The sequence below is a fragment of the Hesperophylax consimilis genome, chromosome 14 (assembly GCF_061612785.1).
Source record: "Hesperophylax consimilis isolate HC1 chromosome 14, BYU_Hcon_1.0, whole genome shotgun sequence".
Classification (NCBI taxonomy): Eukaryota; Metazoa; Arthropoda; class Insecta; order Trichoptera; family Limnephilidae; genus Hesperophylax; species Hesperophylax consimilis.
Genome location: NC_142849.1, coordinates 13,935,736 through 13,954,059, shown reverse-complemented (window position 1 = coordinate 13,954,059; position 18,324 = coordinate 13,935,736). Strand labels below are relative to the sequence as shown.

General features: G+C 36.9%; 2 protein-coding genes across 2 annotated transcripts; one reads left to right on the top strand and one right to left on the bottom strand.

Annotated features, from left to right (window-relative positions):
• Positions 1-492: 492 nt before the first annotated feature.
• On the bottom strand, positions 493-5,899 carry mRpS18B (mitochondrial ribosomal protein S18B). The gene is made up of 2 exons (XM_089639244.1): positions 5,307-5,899; positions 493-996 (listed from the first exon to the last, which is right to left on the bottom strand). The coding sequence occupies exons 1-2, from the start codon at positions 5,721-5,723 to the stop codon at positions 838-840; spliced, it is 576 nt and encodes a 191-aa protein (XP_089495370.1). The 5' UTR covers positions 5,724-5,899; the 3' UTR covers positions 493-837.
• A 5,625-nt stretch (positions 5,900-11,524) lies between these two features.
• Positions 11,525-17,480, top strand: LOC149417935 (uncharacterized). Its single transcript, XM_089639243.1, has 4 exons — positions 11,525-11,955; positions 12,049-12,191; positions 12,436-12,585; positions 14,940-17,480. The coding sequence occupies exons 1-4, from the start codon at positions 11,790-11,792 to the stop codon at positions 15,810-15,812; spliced, it is 1,332 nt and encodes a 443-aa protein (XP_089495369.1). The 5' UTR covers positions 11,525-11,789; the 3' UTR covers positions 15,813-17,480.
• Positions 17,481-18,324: the final 844 nt, after the last annotated feature.

Here is an 18,324-nt window from a genome sequence, read left to right as displayed (position 1 = left end):
GACCACTTGGCGTATATTGGCTGTTGCAACGCGTTGGCTGGCCAACTGATTATTGTCTGTTTTTTATGCACATATCAAAGGATTTTGGCACCAACCCGCCAACAGCTTTCAACATTGTCCCGATGCGTTGGCCCGTGTACTGACTGCTTAAAATATGAACTTGCATCATGTCAGTTTGAGTTCAATACAAGTTGGAGAGTTCCAACTTCTCCCCACTGTCCCGGAGTCTGAAGGACTAGGTTAAAGGAAGTGGAGAAGGAAAAGAGATGCGTGGAGGATGGTTGTGAAGTGTTGTGATCTGGCCACACACAAGGCTAAAGCCATTTCAAGCAACATTTTGATTCCGTATGGTGGTCTTTTACCAGGGCGATATGAGATACTACCACTAAATCTACATTGTGCCTGCAGAGATGAGTATGTCAATCTGTAAGTTTATTATTAAATATTTTCCCTGACAGATCTAGAATTAGATTCACAATGAAAGACGATAAATATTGTATTTATAATTTATTCAACGATTAAATACACAAACTAAAACATGTACCAAGTAATCCCAAACATTAACGTACTTAACCTTTATCTATGTGGCTGTTGCATATGACGTGATCCATCGGCAGCTATCTTCGTATGCGGATGTCGCTTAATATGTGATTGAAGATAACTTGGATAGATTGTGTTGAAAATGCACCCAAATGGCATACCTAATGGTGTTTGTATGTAACAGAACAAGCAAACACACATTCCAATACATAAAACTATGGTTATTAAAGTTTTGGATTAGTTGTACATTCTCTAAAACGTTATTTTATGCTACATATAATTTGTGTATAACACGGCCTATTCATTGATGGAAATCTTGGAAATGTACTCGTCATAGTTGTACTCTCTGAAGGGAACATCGTAGACGATTCTTCCTTGTTCCTTGGCACGGATAATGGCCACTACGAGAGCATTGTGCTTCCGTTGGCACAGGCCGGTAACGCTGTAGCTGAGAATCTGAAAATAATAATCATATCAGTACAATTTTTGGTAATTATTTACTATTTAGTCCCCTGTCCCACGGTCCGGCAAGGAATCAACATACACTGAGTACTGTAAAACCCTGCGCAGAAAAGTAAAGTTCGATACGGTTTGCAACACAGCCATTGTGAGATTTTTTTACGTAGGGTGTTTGGTTTATGCCGATTCCTTACCGTTTCTTTATTCTTAAGAACCCGATGGGATGACGGGCTTACTCCCACTCTTAATATGCAATTTAAATTCAGCTTCCCAAAATTTCAGTGGTAAATGATGGTGCAGAGCCCCTGTACACAGCGTCCAACTCGTGTTAAATTTACGTAAGCTTAGGCTCGATACTTGATTTCGTCCACTAACACAAAAACACTTGTATCGACTCACTAAAACGACTGTCAAACAACAACTGCGCGTCCAAAATGGCTGAAATTTTGGTTGGTTCCTTACTAAGCATGCCCAAACAAATTCCCCAACTTTTGTTGGCAAGTATACCCTCGTATTATAAGCTTCACATACAGTACAAAAATAAAAAAGAGAGGTTATAATTATTATTCTTTGCAGTCGGTCAGCTGTTCTATTTATGATTTGAAATGTGAGGGAGCCCATTTTGCTATTTGAACATGTGCATTACTTGCAAAATTACACTACACTAGACAATCTAAAAAAAAAAAATTAGTTTTGCTTTGTTTAAAAAACTTTATTAGGATTTTTTTCTTTTATTATCATGAATAACCACCCCCCAAAGTTTTTCAGCATGAGCGAGGAACACGGTGTTTAAAATTATATGTTGAACTAACAAAATTAAGCCATTGTGGGACTACTTTATTTCCCCCCACATGTGGCAATACTAACGTGAATTAATCGGCTACTATACGCAAGCGAGCATGACAAGAGGGATCTTCATTCCCGTTTTAGCATTCGATTGAACCGCCAGTACTACCTTCTTTCTGCCACCGTCACCGCGCTCTGCGTAAATTATAAAAATCGTCCTCACGAATAAACTAATTCAATTGTGCAGACACTCGTTTCAATCTCCCATCTCCTGAACACAATTTACGGATTGTGAAGGCGCCGTAAATTACAGCTAATTACAAGCCCTTGCCACACCATACTTTGACCAGGTGGTTAACTTTGACTATGGTTATACATTCCCATTGGAAACAGGCCACGCCCACATATATGAGGAGAGTAGCTCTTGTGAGACCAGCATTATTTCTATGCTCGGTAGTATGCATTTGAAAGCACACCCAGCAAAAAGGCCAGATCTTCAACTTAAGTGAATACTGCAATAAACAGTCATTTTAGAAACTCTTTTTTATTTTTGATAAACTAAGATTTTAATTTTGATAAACTAAAGACGGGTTTTTGTTGTTTGTTTTTGGGGTGTTATGCCGTGTTGCGCTAACTCCTTCTTTATAATAGATCTTCGGATCTACCGGATCTGCCCTGATGATGGACACTGCAACGCTGTCCGAAACGTCGGCTAGAGAAGGAGTTAGCGCAACACGGCATAACACCCCAAAAACAAACAACAAAAATGCTTTTGGCCGTGAAAATCTAAAAACTTACCTAAAGACGGGTTGTTTTGGAGAATTTGAACAATTCATCAAATTTCAAGGCTCATTTTCCAGTTATGCGAAAGACATTTTCAAGTTCTGTTTTTATTTCAGTTTTGTCAAGCAACTAACCTATAATGATATAATAACAGAACTTGAATAGGACTTTCACAGAACCCGGGAACGTTGAAATTTGATGAATTGTTCAAATTCTCCGAAACAACCCGTCCTAAGACAATACACAGTTATTTAGAGCCCCTTATATAATATCATAATTCATACGTTCAAATGTAATAAATACATATTATTCTGAAGTGTTAAACTAAAACCATTGTCTCAGTTTGGCATTTATTTATTTTGACTAACGGCAGTCTATTTTTTATTTATTGCTATCAAGCGTTTAAATTGTAGAACCACACATTGTTTATAATAATAATAATAATAATAATAATAATATTTTTTATTCCAGGATGTGGGGAGGTTTGTGCAATCCCACACGTCCCATATAGATATACATTTTTTTGTACAATAGATATAATAAATTATCAAATAAGGAAAACTATGCAGGGTGTGGTCTTGAGTGCGCTTGGGCCCAGCGCTCACTCAGGAGTGGCGCTTGGTGCTGGTAGGCTGCGGTCACCAACGTGTTGGCAGAGGCCATTAGCCGCATCCTGGCTCCAGTGACCCGGTGTCTCATCAGGCCGGCAAATCCATTCAGTCCTAGTTCCGTGAACATTGTCGATGCGCTGCTGTATCTTCGGTATCCAAATATTATTCAAATGTATATAAACAAATGTTTTTCATAAATTTAATAATATTATCTATTATAAAATATATATATCAGTAAAATAAAAAATAAACCAAGCGGAACCATCTGATCTGAAAATATCTGGAGTCGGTGAATTATTTTCCCATTTGATCTCTGGTGATTTGACATGTTGTTTTTTGTATTTATGTATTATGCTTATATAATGCACTTGCATAATGTGGATTAACTAGATCAGAGGTTCTCAAACTTTTTTACCCCGAAGACCACTTGCCAAATATATTTTTTTCCGTAGACCCCCTGCCTGCCGAATATTGAATTTTCCTCAAAATATTAACGTCCCATGTGATAATCATTTCTCTTTTTCATAAGAAGATTCCCTTCCCTTGCCTGTCCAACAACCGGGTGGCGGTATAGTTCCTCTGTCTTTACATTGTGCAACAGGGGCGCCCTTGTGAGGTATTACACCAAATGAAAATGGAGCAGGATAAGTAACGGGAATTTCTTTCTGTAGGTGGCCCTACAAAACTGCCCCTTAAGTTCTTTATTAGCGCTTATTCCGATCAGTTCTTCTTGTCATATAATATCTGATTCTTCAACATTACACTTCCACAGTCAAAATTCCTCAAATTTAGTTTTAAAGTCTGTGTGAAGTACATTTAAATGTTGGACGTTATTATTACCCTGTAAGTTTTTCAAAAACAAGTTGGGAATCTAGGAAAATTTGCGGCTTCCGATGTGCAATATTTTGCTTCAATAAATTAATACTGACGACAAAAGGAATTAAGTATATTTTTATTTATATACCTCAATAAACAACTTTACGAAATATAAAAATACAAATATTGAATAAGTAATTTCTCAGTGTATTAATTAGTATTACGTAAACTGTGTTTTTTGTGTTAGGTGTATTGTGTCATCTACGGAAATCCTAAATGTTGACTTAAGGTAAATGGGGGTCCGCTCGTATGTACCCCCATTTGAATCTCATGGACCCCCAATTTTTTTTCTCGCTGACATAGACCCCCAGCAAGCCGATATCGACCCCTGGGGGTCTATATAGACCACTTTGGGAACCTCTGGACTAGATGATAATTTGTGGAAGAGTGTGTGGAAGGGTTTAGTTTTTCCTGTGGGGAAGATTTAACCCGGACATAAAAACTCGGAAATTAAAAAAAATAATAATAATATTTGGATGATTTGTATAGCGCTGTTTTTGTGCAAAATCACCTCAAGGGCGCTGTAAATTATATAAAGTTGACTATCTGTGACGGGCGGCGTGGATTTGATATGTACACAAATCTACAGTTTATTCCGAGGTTGATGAAATTTTGCACACTTGAACTTCAAAACAAGAGGAAGGTTCACTCTCTTAGTTTGATTATGAAAAACTCTCTTGTGAAGCCTGAACAACGCCGGGGAGTTCAGCTAGTCTAATATATAAAGGAGTGTCTGTTTGTGGCAGGCGGCATGGACTTGATTTGTATGCAAATCTACAATTTTATTCCGGGGTTGATGAAATTTCGCACACTTGACCTTAAAAAGGAGAGGAAGGTCACTGTCTATATGAGATTTCTAAAAACCTCTTTTCTCATGCAGAATTTTGATACTTCTTGATGAAATTTTATACACTACTTGACATTCAAAATAAAAGAAAAATTACTATCTAAATCTGATTTACAAAAATTCTATTTAAAGTAGGCAACACCGGGGACTTCAACTACTTTTTAATATATAAAAGAATAAATATGGAAGTCTAGTTAAGGAGAGTGAAATGTCACCATCACTAGGGACTAATGGTTGTTACACTATCTAAGAAGAATTGCAATGTGAAGTACTTAGCTATTCAAATCTGCCAAATCAAGCAACGTTTCGATGATTCTGAGTTATGGTTTCTTTCAAGTAACTCTAAGTAGACAGTAAGTTCATCTTCCCCTTTTTTCAATAAATTTAATAAGCAGTTCATTTACCTGTCCAGTGTGATCAGAAATGAACTGATTTAAGAGTTTTACATTCTCTGGTTCCAAGACCAAATATTCATCTCTGCAAATAGGGCAAGGGTTTCCTGTAGAAATCATTTGTTTCCTGGTGCAAGACTTGCGGGTTTTTTTAGGAGGAAGCTGTCCCTTATGGTTACGCCTGTATTCAGTATATACTGGTAGGTCTCCGTAGGTTGTTTGGTAAGCTTTGCTCTCCATATATCTCAATCCCACTTCTAGAGGTGTCGGAATTCTTCTATCTTTTGCGGGGTCTACTGGTGTCTCAGCTTCCTCAGATTCTCCGGCCTCTGTAGAACATGTTCTGAATTGCCCGACAGTTTTCAAAACATTCGAGGTGCTGCGCCACTCTTGCATACCGAAGGTACGGAGAGTTCTTAATAAATTCATTTCGAACGTGTATACAATTTCTTTTACTAGTTGCACGTAAGTTATTACTTTTTTTTCTTTTCAGGTAGCTTCTGCTTGTGTTAGGCGGTACATATATATGTTAAAAAATATCTTTTAAATTACTGTTTTATGGTTTTAGCGAACCATAACTTTCAGTGTATGGTGTAACCTCAAAATCAAGTTGCAAGTGACAGAAATAACATAGACAAAAATCATATCAGTGTTGCCAACTCGATTTTTTTAAATAAAGCCAGACGTCTCCCGAAAAGGAGCTGAAAAAGAACTAATAATTTGTCCAGCTGTTATAACTCTACTTAAGGGAAGTTAATAATTAATATTATTCATGTAAAAGATAAGGAGGAACGAGTACAAAAAAAAAAGAAGTTACTTAAGTTCGAACACGATTAAAATTTATTTAAAAAAATGTATAAAGAAGGGTTAGTCTTAATATAGCTTAATACTAGTCGTAAATTATAGTTCTTATCTGGAACCGCGGATCTCCATGTTCGCACATATCACCGACATCACACAAGCGGCAACTTGGGTTGGATCCGAAGGGCGGAATTAGTTCAGCCTGGGCCAAGGCTCCGAAGGGCGGAGTCGGCAGGCAGCGACTCCTGAGAGGGTAGCTTCCTCGTAGGGATATCCTCAGCGCCGCTCCAAGGGGGAGAGCAGGAAGTTTCTCGGCGGAGGCGAGACGGTAACTTCTGCTAGGGCAGCTCCCTGGTCGGAAGAGCCTCGGTGCCGCTCCAAAGGGGGAGAGCAGGAAGTTTCTCGGCGGAGGCGAGACGGTAACTTCTGCTAGGGCAGTTCCCTGGTCGGCAGCTGCCTCGGCGCCGCTCCAAGGGGGAGAGCAGGATGATGACTCCCAAGATGATGACTGTCGAGTGCGGAAATGTGAACTGTCGAGAACTAGGCGAGATCGTGACCGCCGAGAGGGCAGCCTCCTGGGCGGAGGCGCCTCGGCGGCCGCCCCAAGGGGAGGCGAGATGATGACTGTCGGGTGCCAAAAAAAATCAACTGTTGGTTGCGGAATCTGTCTTCAGCTGTTGAGGCGAGATGAGAACTGCCGAGAGGGCAGCTTCCTCGGCGACCGCCCCAAGGGGGGGGGGGGGGAATAGATCACTCTCCAGTGCCAAAAAATCAACTGTCCACTGTTTGACTCGGGACTGTTGGTTGCGGAATCTGTTGAGCTGCGCAATCCGGCGACCGTAGCGCGCCTGTCGTGGGGTGCTGGAACTAAAGTGGTTCCGCTTTACACCACTTCGGTACGTTGTTCGAGTCCGTGGCGCTGGCATCGACATTCTCACCGCTAGAGTTATTATTATTTTAAAAGATGTTAAAATTTGTACAAAAGACCTTCAAACAATTAAAATATAGCCTAGCCTTGGGTGAAGGTTTTTATTGCCGGGTCGCTGGTTTAACAATACACCCATTTCGGATTACGACTTGATGGGTGTATTTCCAAGTTGGCTTTCTAATTTTTTATTGCGGGACCGGTGAAACTATTCACTAAATACTTAAGGTCTAATAATTCTAACTGCCGCCTCCATCTGCGTGTAAAATTACAGAGACAGATGCGGGAGCACGTGTTTGCTTTGGTCTTTCTGTGAATTCAAGTCATGTATATACCTAGGGACATATCACAGCCTTATACCCGTTTTACATGACACCTTTTTACATCTAGTTTAACTGACTAAGCGGGAAGAAAAAAGGGACGTGTTCTATTTTGGTTTATTTATGGTTAGTACCAATCTTGTAGATAACAAACAAATTAATAATCCATTCAAAGATGAGCAATAATTCGTTTTAGCAACGCTATAATTTTAAAAAAATTGTCGTGAGTGGTTCATTTATGGGTTCATTTATGGTTAGTACCGTGAGTGACCAATGTTGGTATTATGGTATTTATTACACCTGCATGACATCTCTCATTGATTTACGTAAGAGTTTTTTTTTATTTAAAATATTAATAAAAAGACTAATATCTATTTATTACTGATTGTGCATGCGTAGTACTGATAGGTATTGTGAATTTCGCATGTATGTTTGATGATTTGACATTTTGTTTCTGCCATCTCTCATTGTTTTATACTACGTCAAATTTTTTTAAATTTTATATTTCAAATATTAATGAAAAGTTTAAGTGTTAACTACAATATGTATTTATTACTGATTGTGTGTGTATTACTGTTAGGTATGGTAAATTTCGCGAGTATATTTGATAATTTTACATTTTGTTTTGAGAAAATAATACACGAGAACTTTATAAGTAACATAATTTTAATTAATAATAATAAAAGTTTATTGCTGTGCTATATTTTGATGTGTTACGAATATCACATCGATCATGATACGATGATCAGGTAGGCAATTTTGCCATTTTGCAACTATAAAAATCTTTATGACAAAGGTTCAAAGACGAACGGGTAGACAAATACATCCGACAAACATCTGACATGTGACCATAAACGAACCATGAACCTACACCCATGTGACAAAGCTCGCAAATGACAGTGACAGAAGATTTTATGATTGTGATCTATGGTTATGTTCAAGGTGCTGCCATTTTTTGACGATTAAGTACCGTCTCAAAATATTATTTCTTCTCTAATGGCAACTATATATATGAAATCGTAAGTATGAAAAGGGTGAGCCTGTTCTCACATTGCCGGAGGATTGAGGGCGGAGCTACGAAGTTTGCCGAGTGAACACGAAGGCTCAAAGCGGCTCGGAACTACGAAGTTTGCCGAGTGTACACGAAGGCTGGCAACAATCAACTTGATTTTGAATAATTTGTTTGAAGTTTTGAAGTCTTGAAGTTTGACTGTGGTTTGACGCAGTGTTACCGAAGCTCCCGATTTTTCGGGAGATCTACCGATTTTTCACTTCATCTCCCGATCTACCGAAATGGCACCAAAATCTACCGATTTTTCGGTGTTCTCAGCGATTTATCGTTTCTCGTCGATTCTTTGTTTATGGTCCGCACAACAGGCAAATAATTGTCTATGGTTAAAAAAAAAAAACTAAAAAATTCCCCGGATTCGGGAATTGACCAGAATATTTACAAAATACTGCAATCTAAGCATATCTCTATTATACGCGGTTCACACGGGGCGACTTTTGTCGGTCAACTTTTGTTGGTTGGACAATTGAAAGCTAATCGCCACGTGTGAACACTCTGTCAACAAAGTTATCAACTTTTTTTGTTGCCTAGCAAAAGTTGAAAGCCCGTCTACTTTTGACGTTCGAGTACGACCATCGCCATTTTGGTTTTACTTGTCGTTACCCCGTGTGAACACATGTTTCAACTCGCTTGTCTTTTTTAGTTACTCGCGGGAAAAAGTAAAATTTTAAACGGACCTCCTTCGGCGAGGAGTATTTTTATTGTAATTAAATTTAATCTAATAAAATATAACAGGAGGAACAAATTGAAAGAAGCTATGAACGTTATTAATTAGGCATTTATTCTATAGTTCCGATTAGAATGGGTTAATTAATTAATTTAATTAATTATAATTTTCAGTTGACGCCATTTTGAATGTCAAAATCGCTTCAACTTAAATCGATACGTGTGAACCAAATCTTGTTCAACTTTTTTCGTAAAATAAAAGTCGGCCAACAAAAGTCGAAACGTCAGAACGCGCCATTATAGACCAATACGAACCGATCAATTACGAGTTACGAGCTGTGCTGTGATTTATAATTTATTACGTAACGCCAACTCCTCTTGCCTCTCCGTTTGCGTTTTTCAGTGCTTTGTTCTACGAACGTTTTTCTTTAATTATGACGAGCTCAGACTCTGATGCAGGGGAAGGTACGAGTAGGAGCATTGCTAAAAAAAGAAATATTCCCAATTATATAAAAAGGAGTGGGAAATTTTTCCCGATTATGCAGGTTGGCTTGCTCCTAGCAAAAAAAACGCAACTTTTGCATTCTGCAAGAGCTGCAACAAGGACATCAATATTGCCTCTGGAAGAGATGCAGTAACGAAGCACTCAAATTCCCAGGTACATCTAAAAAGCAGGAGATCAATAGCATCCCAACCGATGATCTCCATTTTCGCGAGCAGTGGAAAAAAGGCCCTTGAAGATCAAGTCAAGGAAGGTTAGTACTTATATTTTTAGAATGAGTCTCGCCACTCGTTATTTCACTATTTTGTTATTAATTACTAATTTGTTCTGTGGGCCGTGAGCTCAGTTTTTCTGATTTACCTATTTATTAATTTGGCTTTCACTTCACCTATTTTAAGGGTGATCCTGGCCATACAAAGTTTCTTAAAATTACACAGAAGAAACAAACTTATTTATAAAAAATACAAGGTTTGATCTTAATTTCGAAACTTGAACTACTATTAAATTAAATTAAGTATTCTTTTTTTGTTTTTAAGCTGAAATTCGCATGAGTGGATTCGTCGCTGAGCATAATTTGCCATTTACAATCATGGATCTATCCTTTTTGGACTAGACGAAAAATAATTATAAATGTCCCTAACAAAGTCCTCTACAAAACGAGGCAATTTCTCACACGCATATGATGCGCACAAATGAAATGTATGGCAAATACATTTCATAACAAATAAATTTGGTATTTCTAATTTTAAAAGAGTCATGACAGAATGTTGATGACCCATCATGACGTTGGCCCCATCAGATGCAAAACCGATAACCGATATTTTTTTATTACTTTATAGTTATGATATTCTTTTGTAATATGTTATCTTTAAACATAACTAGGTGATACTTGCATCCTATCTATGGGTCCTTCCACATAGAAAGCGTGTTTCGTATTTCGGACTACCCGCGCCCAGCGCCCGAATTTTTTACCGAGTTGCGGCAGTCTGTATCTGGCTTCACTGTGTGCGCTTTACTACGTTTACATACAATCATTCTTGTCGGCCGTCGGCCGCCCATGCGCCGACTGCTTTTCCCGCTTTCTATGTGGAAGGACCCTATTGATGGGTATTATTTTTATGCTTTCCGGCAGCACATTATTATTTTTTATTCCTTATAGTTATGATATTGTTTCGTAATATGTTTTCATTATCATTATTATTTTGGTAACACATTCTTTATTATTTTTTTTTTTTTTGTATAAATATTATTGTTTTTGATATCTTTGTTTTACTTTGTACATCGTACAAAAAAAAAGGATTGTTGAGCAGTGATAGAAATGCGGAGTTGTATACTGCGCTCACAGCTTTTTGGGATAATTTTTGAAGGATTCTTCCCAGATAAGAGATTCTACTGCCCAATTGTCTTTTGTATACACTCAGCATGCTTGTAAAGGTTTAATTTTAATCTAATATAACTCCATTTATAACAATTTCTGTATAATTTCATTAACAATTTTAATTTGGCCCATGCACTTTCTTTTTGTTTTTGATGATTCAACTGAGATATTTGTAGGTATTTCTTAATAAAGGATTAAGGATTACTAAACAGTGTACCTACCGTTATCAAGCATCTGTCGCCAGGTGACAGGTGTTTTGAAAAAGCCCATGAGGTGGTTGATTGGTTCCTAAATAAAATTAAAATTCATAAATTTTTTCGTTTCATTTAATTGTACACATCCCGATGACGAAGGTCGTTACTTGTATGAATGTCGCTCACTTTTAAAAGTAAGTAGGTATTACATGATTTTTGACGTCTCGCAAAGTGACAGGTGACAGTCCAAGGTCGATGTTTCACAAAAAATTGCGCCGAGTTGCCAGACGTAAAATAAGTCCCCGTTAAACGTTAGGGCAAATTGCGTTATTCCACGGGCAACATCTACAATAATCATATTGACGGCGCTGCTTATGGGTTTTTTCGTTAGTTGTTAAGGTTATGCTTCGGAATAATAAAAGGGATTCGTATTATTGACAAAGGAGAAATTTTGTTAAAATAATTCTAGTGATCTCCCGATTTCTAAGAAAATCTCCCGATTTCTCACGATTTCTCCCGATTTTTAGGCGTAAATTCTCCCGATTTTGAATTTTTGAGTTCGGGAACACTGGTTTGACGTTCGAAAATCTCTCAAGCACTCCCAAGTATGAGGGAGATTTTGAGTTGAAAGAAACGAAACATGGAGGTCGTTATTAGTAAACATTTACAAGACATAATCAACCCTACGGACGAAAATAAGTATTATTCTGGATACTTCGACAGCCAGGAGAAATACGCTGCATTCAATACTGACTTGAAGGCTTCAGGGTTTTCATTCTCAACCAGAACCAGTTATGGTAGAAAAGGTATGTAGCCCTACCCTACTACAATCACAGAGCGTGCAGCGTCTAGCCCTGCCCTTTTGGCCAGCATAAACTAATTTGTATTCCATTTTTTAGGAGAGAAAATCTTCTTTTCATCCGTTAGTGGTATCGTTCCTGTCCCTTTCTTTGGTTCACCATTTTGCATCGAGAAGTCAGAACATCTTCAGTGTTCACAAGGCGAAAACTATTTTAAGAAGAAGAAAGAACCTGATGATTTGGTAAATATTGCCAGCTTAGGGCTAATTTAGTTGTCCTCTATATAAGATAAGCAATAGCCTATATATAGGCCATTACCGTGCATTTATGGCAGGTGTAATACGTACCTATGCTACACCTGTTCTATCTCTGTTTAAATCTCTGCTCTATATAGCCCTATAGCCTATATGCTGTGCCAACCTTGACCCGGTTGTAAATGCTGAATGGAAAGCGCCCGCATGAGCTATTATTTTGTTATTTTTACAGACTGACCACCCGTCATCAGTAAAAAGACGATTTCTGATGCAACCGTCAAAGAAGATTGGGTGCCCGGCTTACCTTTCGGTGAAATGCATCCGTGTTTTTGATGGGTCAGAGTATTCCCTTCAAAAGCAGAATAAAAATGATATGAGAAAGGTAAATTTTCACCAAGAACACATAGAGGGCGATTCCACCATTTGTGGTCCAGATACAGTAAATATCTAACTATATCTCCTATGCAAATAAGCAAATCCTATAGGAAATTTCCTGTTCTTTCCAATGAGACTAATTAGAAGAGTGTAAAAGAATTATTTCTAACAATATAAGACATATTGTTACAATGGTTGTTTTCGTGCAAACGAGCGAATTAAAGTAAATCCATGTTCTAGGACTAACAAATGGTGTAAAAATTAAAATAATTTCTAGCTTTGGTAATAAATCAAATTTTGATATACATATTATGTAAGGGACAAAAATATGTTTGAATTTTTTTGTAATATATAAATACTTGTTTTCTTATAAAAATGAGTTTTACGTTTTATCTGCGTTACACACGTAACTTTTATAGCATAAATTGTATGAAACATCCACATTAAGGGCTGCTTCACAAGGTTCATAATTTAATTTGAAAGTAAGTTACATACAAGGATAATGCCTGAAAAAAAAACAACTTAAAATGTTTAGTCCTTTTTGACTTATGCCCTTTAGAATATCTGTCACACACGTAACGATGCATTGTGACATAGGGTTATTTGCACTGAAACTCCCTAACATTTCTCAAATTAACTACCAAACTTATAAAAATACAACCCAGATTAATTACTAGTGTGATTTTAATGCCCTAGTGTATCATTAACAGTTCTCTTTAAATCACGGATCAATTGTAGATGGGTTTTACGTTATATTTACATAAAATCTATAATTTTGCACTTCAAATATAATGTAAGGTTAATGAACTGCAATCGGTGAATGTAGAACTAGAAGACTGGTGCTTCATTATGTTACAACAGTGTTAATAATGCCAGCAAAGTGATGACCGCTCACTGAACCGAAGTTGACGTAACCGCGTCATGATTCCCTCTGGGAAATACTGGAATCGGCCGTAGAAACCGGATATGCGTATTTTATCCTAATGAGAATAATCAATAAAATATCTCCGTTGGCTGTCATTGATTCCAGTGGGCCACAATTTACTTTCGCACTAAATTCAATAGAAAAACCTAAATTATGTTACATAAGCCTATAATTTGACATTAGCGTAGGCCTAGTCATATTATTATCTATCTCATACTAGGGAGTACTTTCTATATCATACTAAAGCATACAAATTTATTTCACTTCCATGTTATCAATGTTTTCCTAAACAATAATGTTTTGGGTGGTCCACTGGTTCTGAATTGGTTCTTCAGACCAAACATTTAGAAACCAGTTTTCAGGAACCAGTATAATTATTAATTACTTAATTAGGCTATAAGAATTTTAAAAAAGCCTTTTTTTAATATGACATTGATGATTAATTTGTTGATATAAATTTTAGATGTGATATTGAATTTTTACTTTGACATTGATTTTCAATTTCTACATCGAAAGGGAACCCTAATATACCATGATAATTCACACGCTCACACTATACCATGCTTATGTCACACACACATAACACTGTTAATTAATTTTATATCAATGTATTTTATTTTTTTTAAATTTAGGTAATCATTCCTATGTGTAGTGTATAGCCTTAACAGCGGCGTATTTAGGCCTAGGCAACATAGGCAATAGCCTGTGGCGGCAAGTTTCAGGTGGCGGCATTTCGCCGAATGGCGAAATGCGTTTTCCACAAGTTTCCCACGAAAAGGCGTTTTCCGCAAACACCAGAAGACAGAAACTTGAAATGAAATTATTACCAAAAAAGAAAGAGTTTAGTCCACAATTCATCATAAGGTGGCAAATATGTTAACTGCCTTTACGACCCGCCACAATACCGTCTAGTTCCACAATATGTACGCTTGTGTCATCCGAAAACTCATTATATTTTGAATTGACTGTATTACCACAAAGCAGTCGAGTTTATAAGAAGGTTTATAAGAAAGTAAAACACTTATGAAAATTAGGACTAGAAAAAAAAAATGAAGGGGGGCGGCAATTTTTTGTTTGCCTATGGCGGCGAAATACCTAAATACGGCCCTGAGCCTTAAGCACCACAAATTTTCATACATTTTTATTCCCATAAACTTCACAGAGTTCTCAGTTTAAAGTCAAAAAATAAAAATACGTGGTTTTTCTGATGTCACACACGTAACGCCGATTAGAACTTTTATAAAAAAGTAAATAATGTATACAATACATTTCTCTTTGAATGTCAAACCCCAAATCCTTACCCTAAATGACAGAATTTTTATTTTAGGTCTGTGCACATTTTGTATGTTATATTGGACTGAAAGTTGGAAATGTGTGTGCCAATGTCACACACTTAAATCTTACTTGTGACTAACACTCAAACTTGTCTCACACAGGTATTGAAGAAACTCAACGAAGATTTGGCAGCAAGTGTTCCACTGAAAAGTACTTTGCGTTACATGATTGTAGTGTCACCTGCAGCGGAACATACACATGCAACTCTTTCGTCCAATTTGAACCAGACTTTGCACCCGAAGTTAAAGACAGAACTGAAGAACATGGTGAAGAGAAATGTTTGTTGTGTTAAAACCATGAAGTTTCATTTAAAGGAATTGGTTAGAAGAATGATTAAAGACGAAAACATTCCTCAACCCGACACACTGAACAGATGCTTTTATCCATCAGATAAAGTTATACAATCTCACATGTATAAGGCGCTCTTCCAAATAAAAAAGAGTAAGTTTGATCAAGAAGCAACAGAAGAGTTAATTAAAAGCTGGAAAGCGGACGCAGTAGACGACAACTTTTTCTCCCGCCCATATGCTGCGGAGGTCGTCATAAGTACGACATCTTGTGACGATGCTATTGATGGCATAGAAGCTGAGACTACGAGTAAGCCTTCTTCAGTGGAACACAACAGAAATCTGGCGCAGAAATACCGTGAAAGCTTGAAGATGATGGCCGATTACTCGTACCTCCTAAACGATGACCCCACGACTATGCTGAAGATGTTAAATTTCAATAATGAACATTTGGCTGAAATGAAGTCAAAACTCCCTACATCCAATGAAGGGCTTATTTTAGAGAATTCTCAGAAGCAGGTTCAAAGGTCACGAACAAATGCAATAAAGAGCAAGTATCTGGAACTTCCACGTAATCAAAGAAAAAAGAAGAATGAAAACAAGTTTGTTGGGCGTGTTGGAGCTGTAGCTGACAGTTGGCGAACAGCCACAGACATTGTTATTCACTCGGATGATGATATGTGTTAGAAACAATCATATCGAGTCATTCCTCGCCACTTGCTATAGTGCAGTGCAACGTGTTCGCATGTTGTGCAACGTGTCCACGATTTCATAACAACCGTGTTCAAAATGTCTTCAAGTTGACCATGTAGGTCTTATGCTTGTAAATAAGCTATTTTAAAGTGAATTATATGTGAATTCTTGTTTGAGATGCAACAAGTTTAGTCTATACTCCTATAGGTCCTGTGCTTTTAAGTTTTAATAAGCTAATTTTCTGTGAATTATGACCATGTGAATTCTTGTTCGAAATACAACGTGTGTGCGTCCTCTACTGTATCTGCGTACTTATCCTGTTCATCGTTTGAACCACTTTGTAAATAATTTGGTGTTGCATGAAGGCATTATAGTGTACTTCTGTAGTTCCTATTACTTCTGTAGGTCTTCTGTAAGATGTGCGTGGGCTATAATGCTCTTCTTCAGACCGCAGTTTCAATAAACGGAAGTTTTCCGATGTGACGTCAAGCTGTCTGGCCAGGCCTACCGAATTTTAGTTGAGAATATAAATAAATAAACAAATTCTTTATTTCAGTTGAACAATACATTGTTATATAAAGCGTCAAATTAAAATAGATTTATAAATATATTGTAGAAATATATTTGTTGCTGTTATGTTATGTTGTTAGTATATTGCCGGTTCAGTTAGGTCAAAGAGAAGTATTGTAGATAATCTAGCCTTCTACTTCCTGGTTACGAAACCATTACTAGGATAGGTTATTGTACTTTTTATTACTAACCTCCAACTTACCTAGCTCTGGTAGTTTGTATTGATATTTGAAGGTTATGTTTGTATTATTTAAGCTTTCTGCCAGAAGCCTGACCTCACAATTGTTATTTAATCTTATATATTCTAGGTTTTCCGAATAAAATCACAAAGTAGAAGAAATTTGTGTTTAATCCGTGACCTATCCTGATATTCCTTTACGATAGGCCTACTTCACTAGTAACTCTTAAGATCATTTAAACTTGAATGCACTACTTGTATTTTTATGACAAAGTGCCTTCTTCGATGTAATTGTTATGCAGTCTTATGGAGAAATAACAACCAACCAAGAAAGCCAAGTTCTCATTGTCACAGGTTTAAATTTGCCGGGCAGATATGAAGTGAAGTTCGGATTTCGTAGCTCCGCCCCCAATCCTCCGGCAATGTGAGAACAGGCGCACCCTGTCCAGTTAATTTAATTTTAAAAATAACCCCACCTACGAGTAATTTCACAATACAACTCTCCATCGAATTCCGCCGCCTCGCTTAGAAAGCCTAGATAATATAAAAACATGTTCCTTACAATATAAACAGAGCACAAAGTTATTCCTCAGATCCCATAACGTAGTTGCTCATTTGTCAGCCAATAAGAAAAACCCCAACAGCGTACGTCACAAACATGATTTTTGAAAAAGAATGAAAGAAGATTTTTGTGTCAGAGGTTTTGTAATAATATGGACACAAAGAAGCCCTAAAGAAACTAATACTTACAGCCACTTTTATATTCTGAATAAAAGCTGAATATGGAAAAGAATGAATAAATAACACAAAATTATTTAAATTTATTTTATTTTTGTTTTTGAATTTTGTACAGGTGCATAGGTTTTTTTTTTTTTAATTTACCCAATTGTTTATATGTAATGGTATATAATTATTAAAAAAAGCAAACACTTTGTGACTTGACATTATCTCTTCAGGGACTTGACTCGTTATTTTTTATATCTTTACTCCAAATTTCAGTCGAAAAATCATTAAAAATTATTATTATATTATACTTTATAACTACATCATGTACAAACTTTGAAATTGAAACTATTAAAAAAATTATATATTGTATTCAATATTTGAATAACAACCTGTTGCCTGTGGTATGCTGATGATGCAAACAGATCTACAATCTCTTGTGTCTTGGATGAACAGATAATGAATTATTTTTTTATTTTTTTTGGTAAACTAATGTTTGTTTTTAATTTTTTTTGGTAAAAAATGTAACAAGCAGTAATTTTTGAATGAAACACTAGTATATATTGAATTATTTCGCGGATAAGAGATAAGCCGCCATAGCTCAGTGGTCAGAGCTGTCGACCGGAAATCGAAAGGACACGGGTTCAAGTCCCGTTGGCGTCATGTATCTTTTATCAGGAGATTTTTCAATGTGGATGAGTGTTTCAGGAGAATAATTATTGCTTATAAAATAATTGTTACCCTTTGTGCAATGAATTAATGATGAATAAGTAAGTCTACAGCAGTCATACTCAATCTTTTTTATTCTCGGGCCCCATTTGTAGGTTTGCAATGTTAACGCAGGCCGCAACACAGTATGTAAATATACCATACCTTTTACTTTTTACCCAATCGCCTCCCCCTAAGCTTAAGCTGGAGGATGGGGGCGGGAGGTGGTCATTGTTATGGATTTCTCCCCCTCGAGCGCTTTGCGACAATTTTTTGCAAGTATGCGCAATATCTTAGTAGTACCTCTAGGTACATCCTAAAGTACTT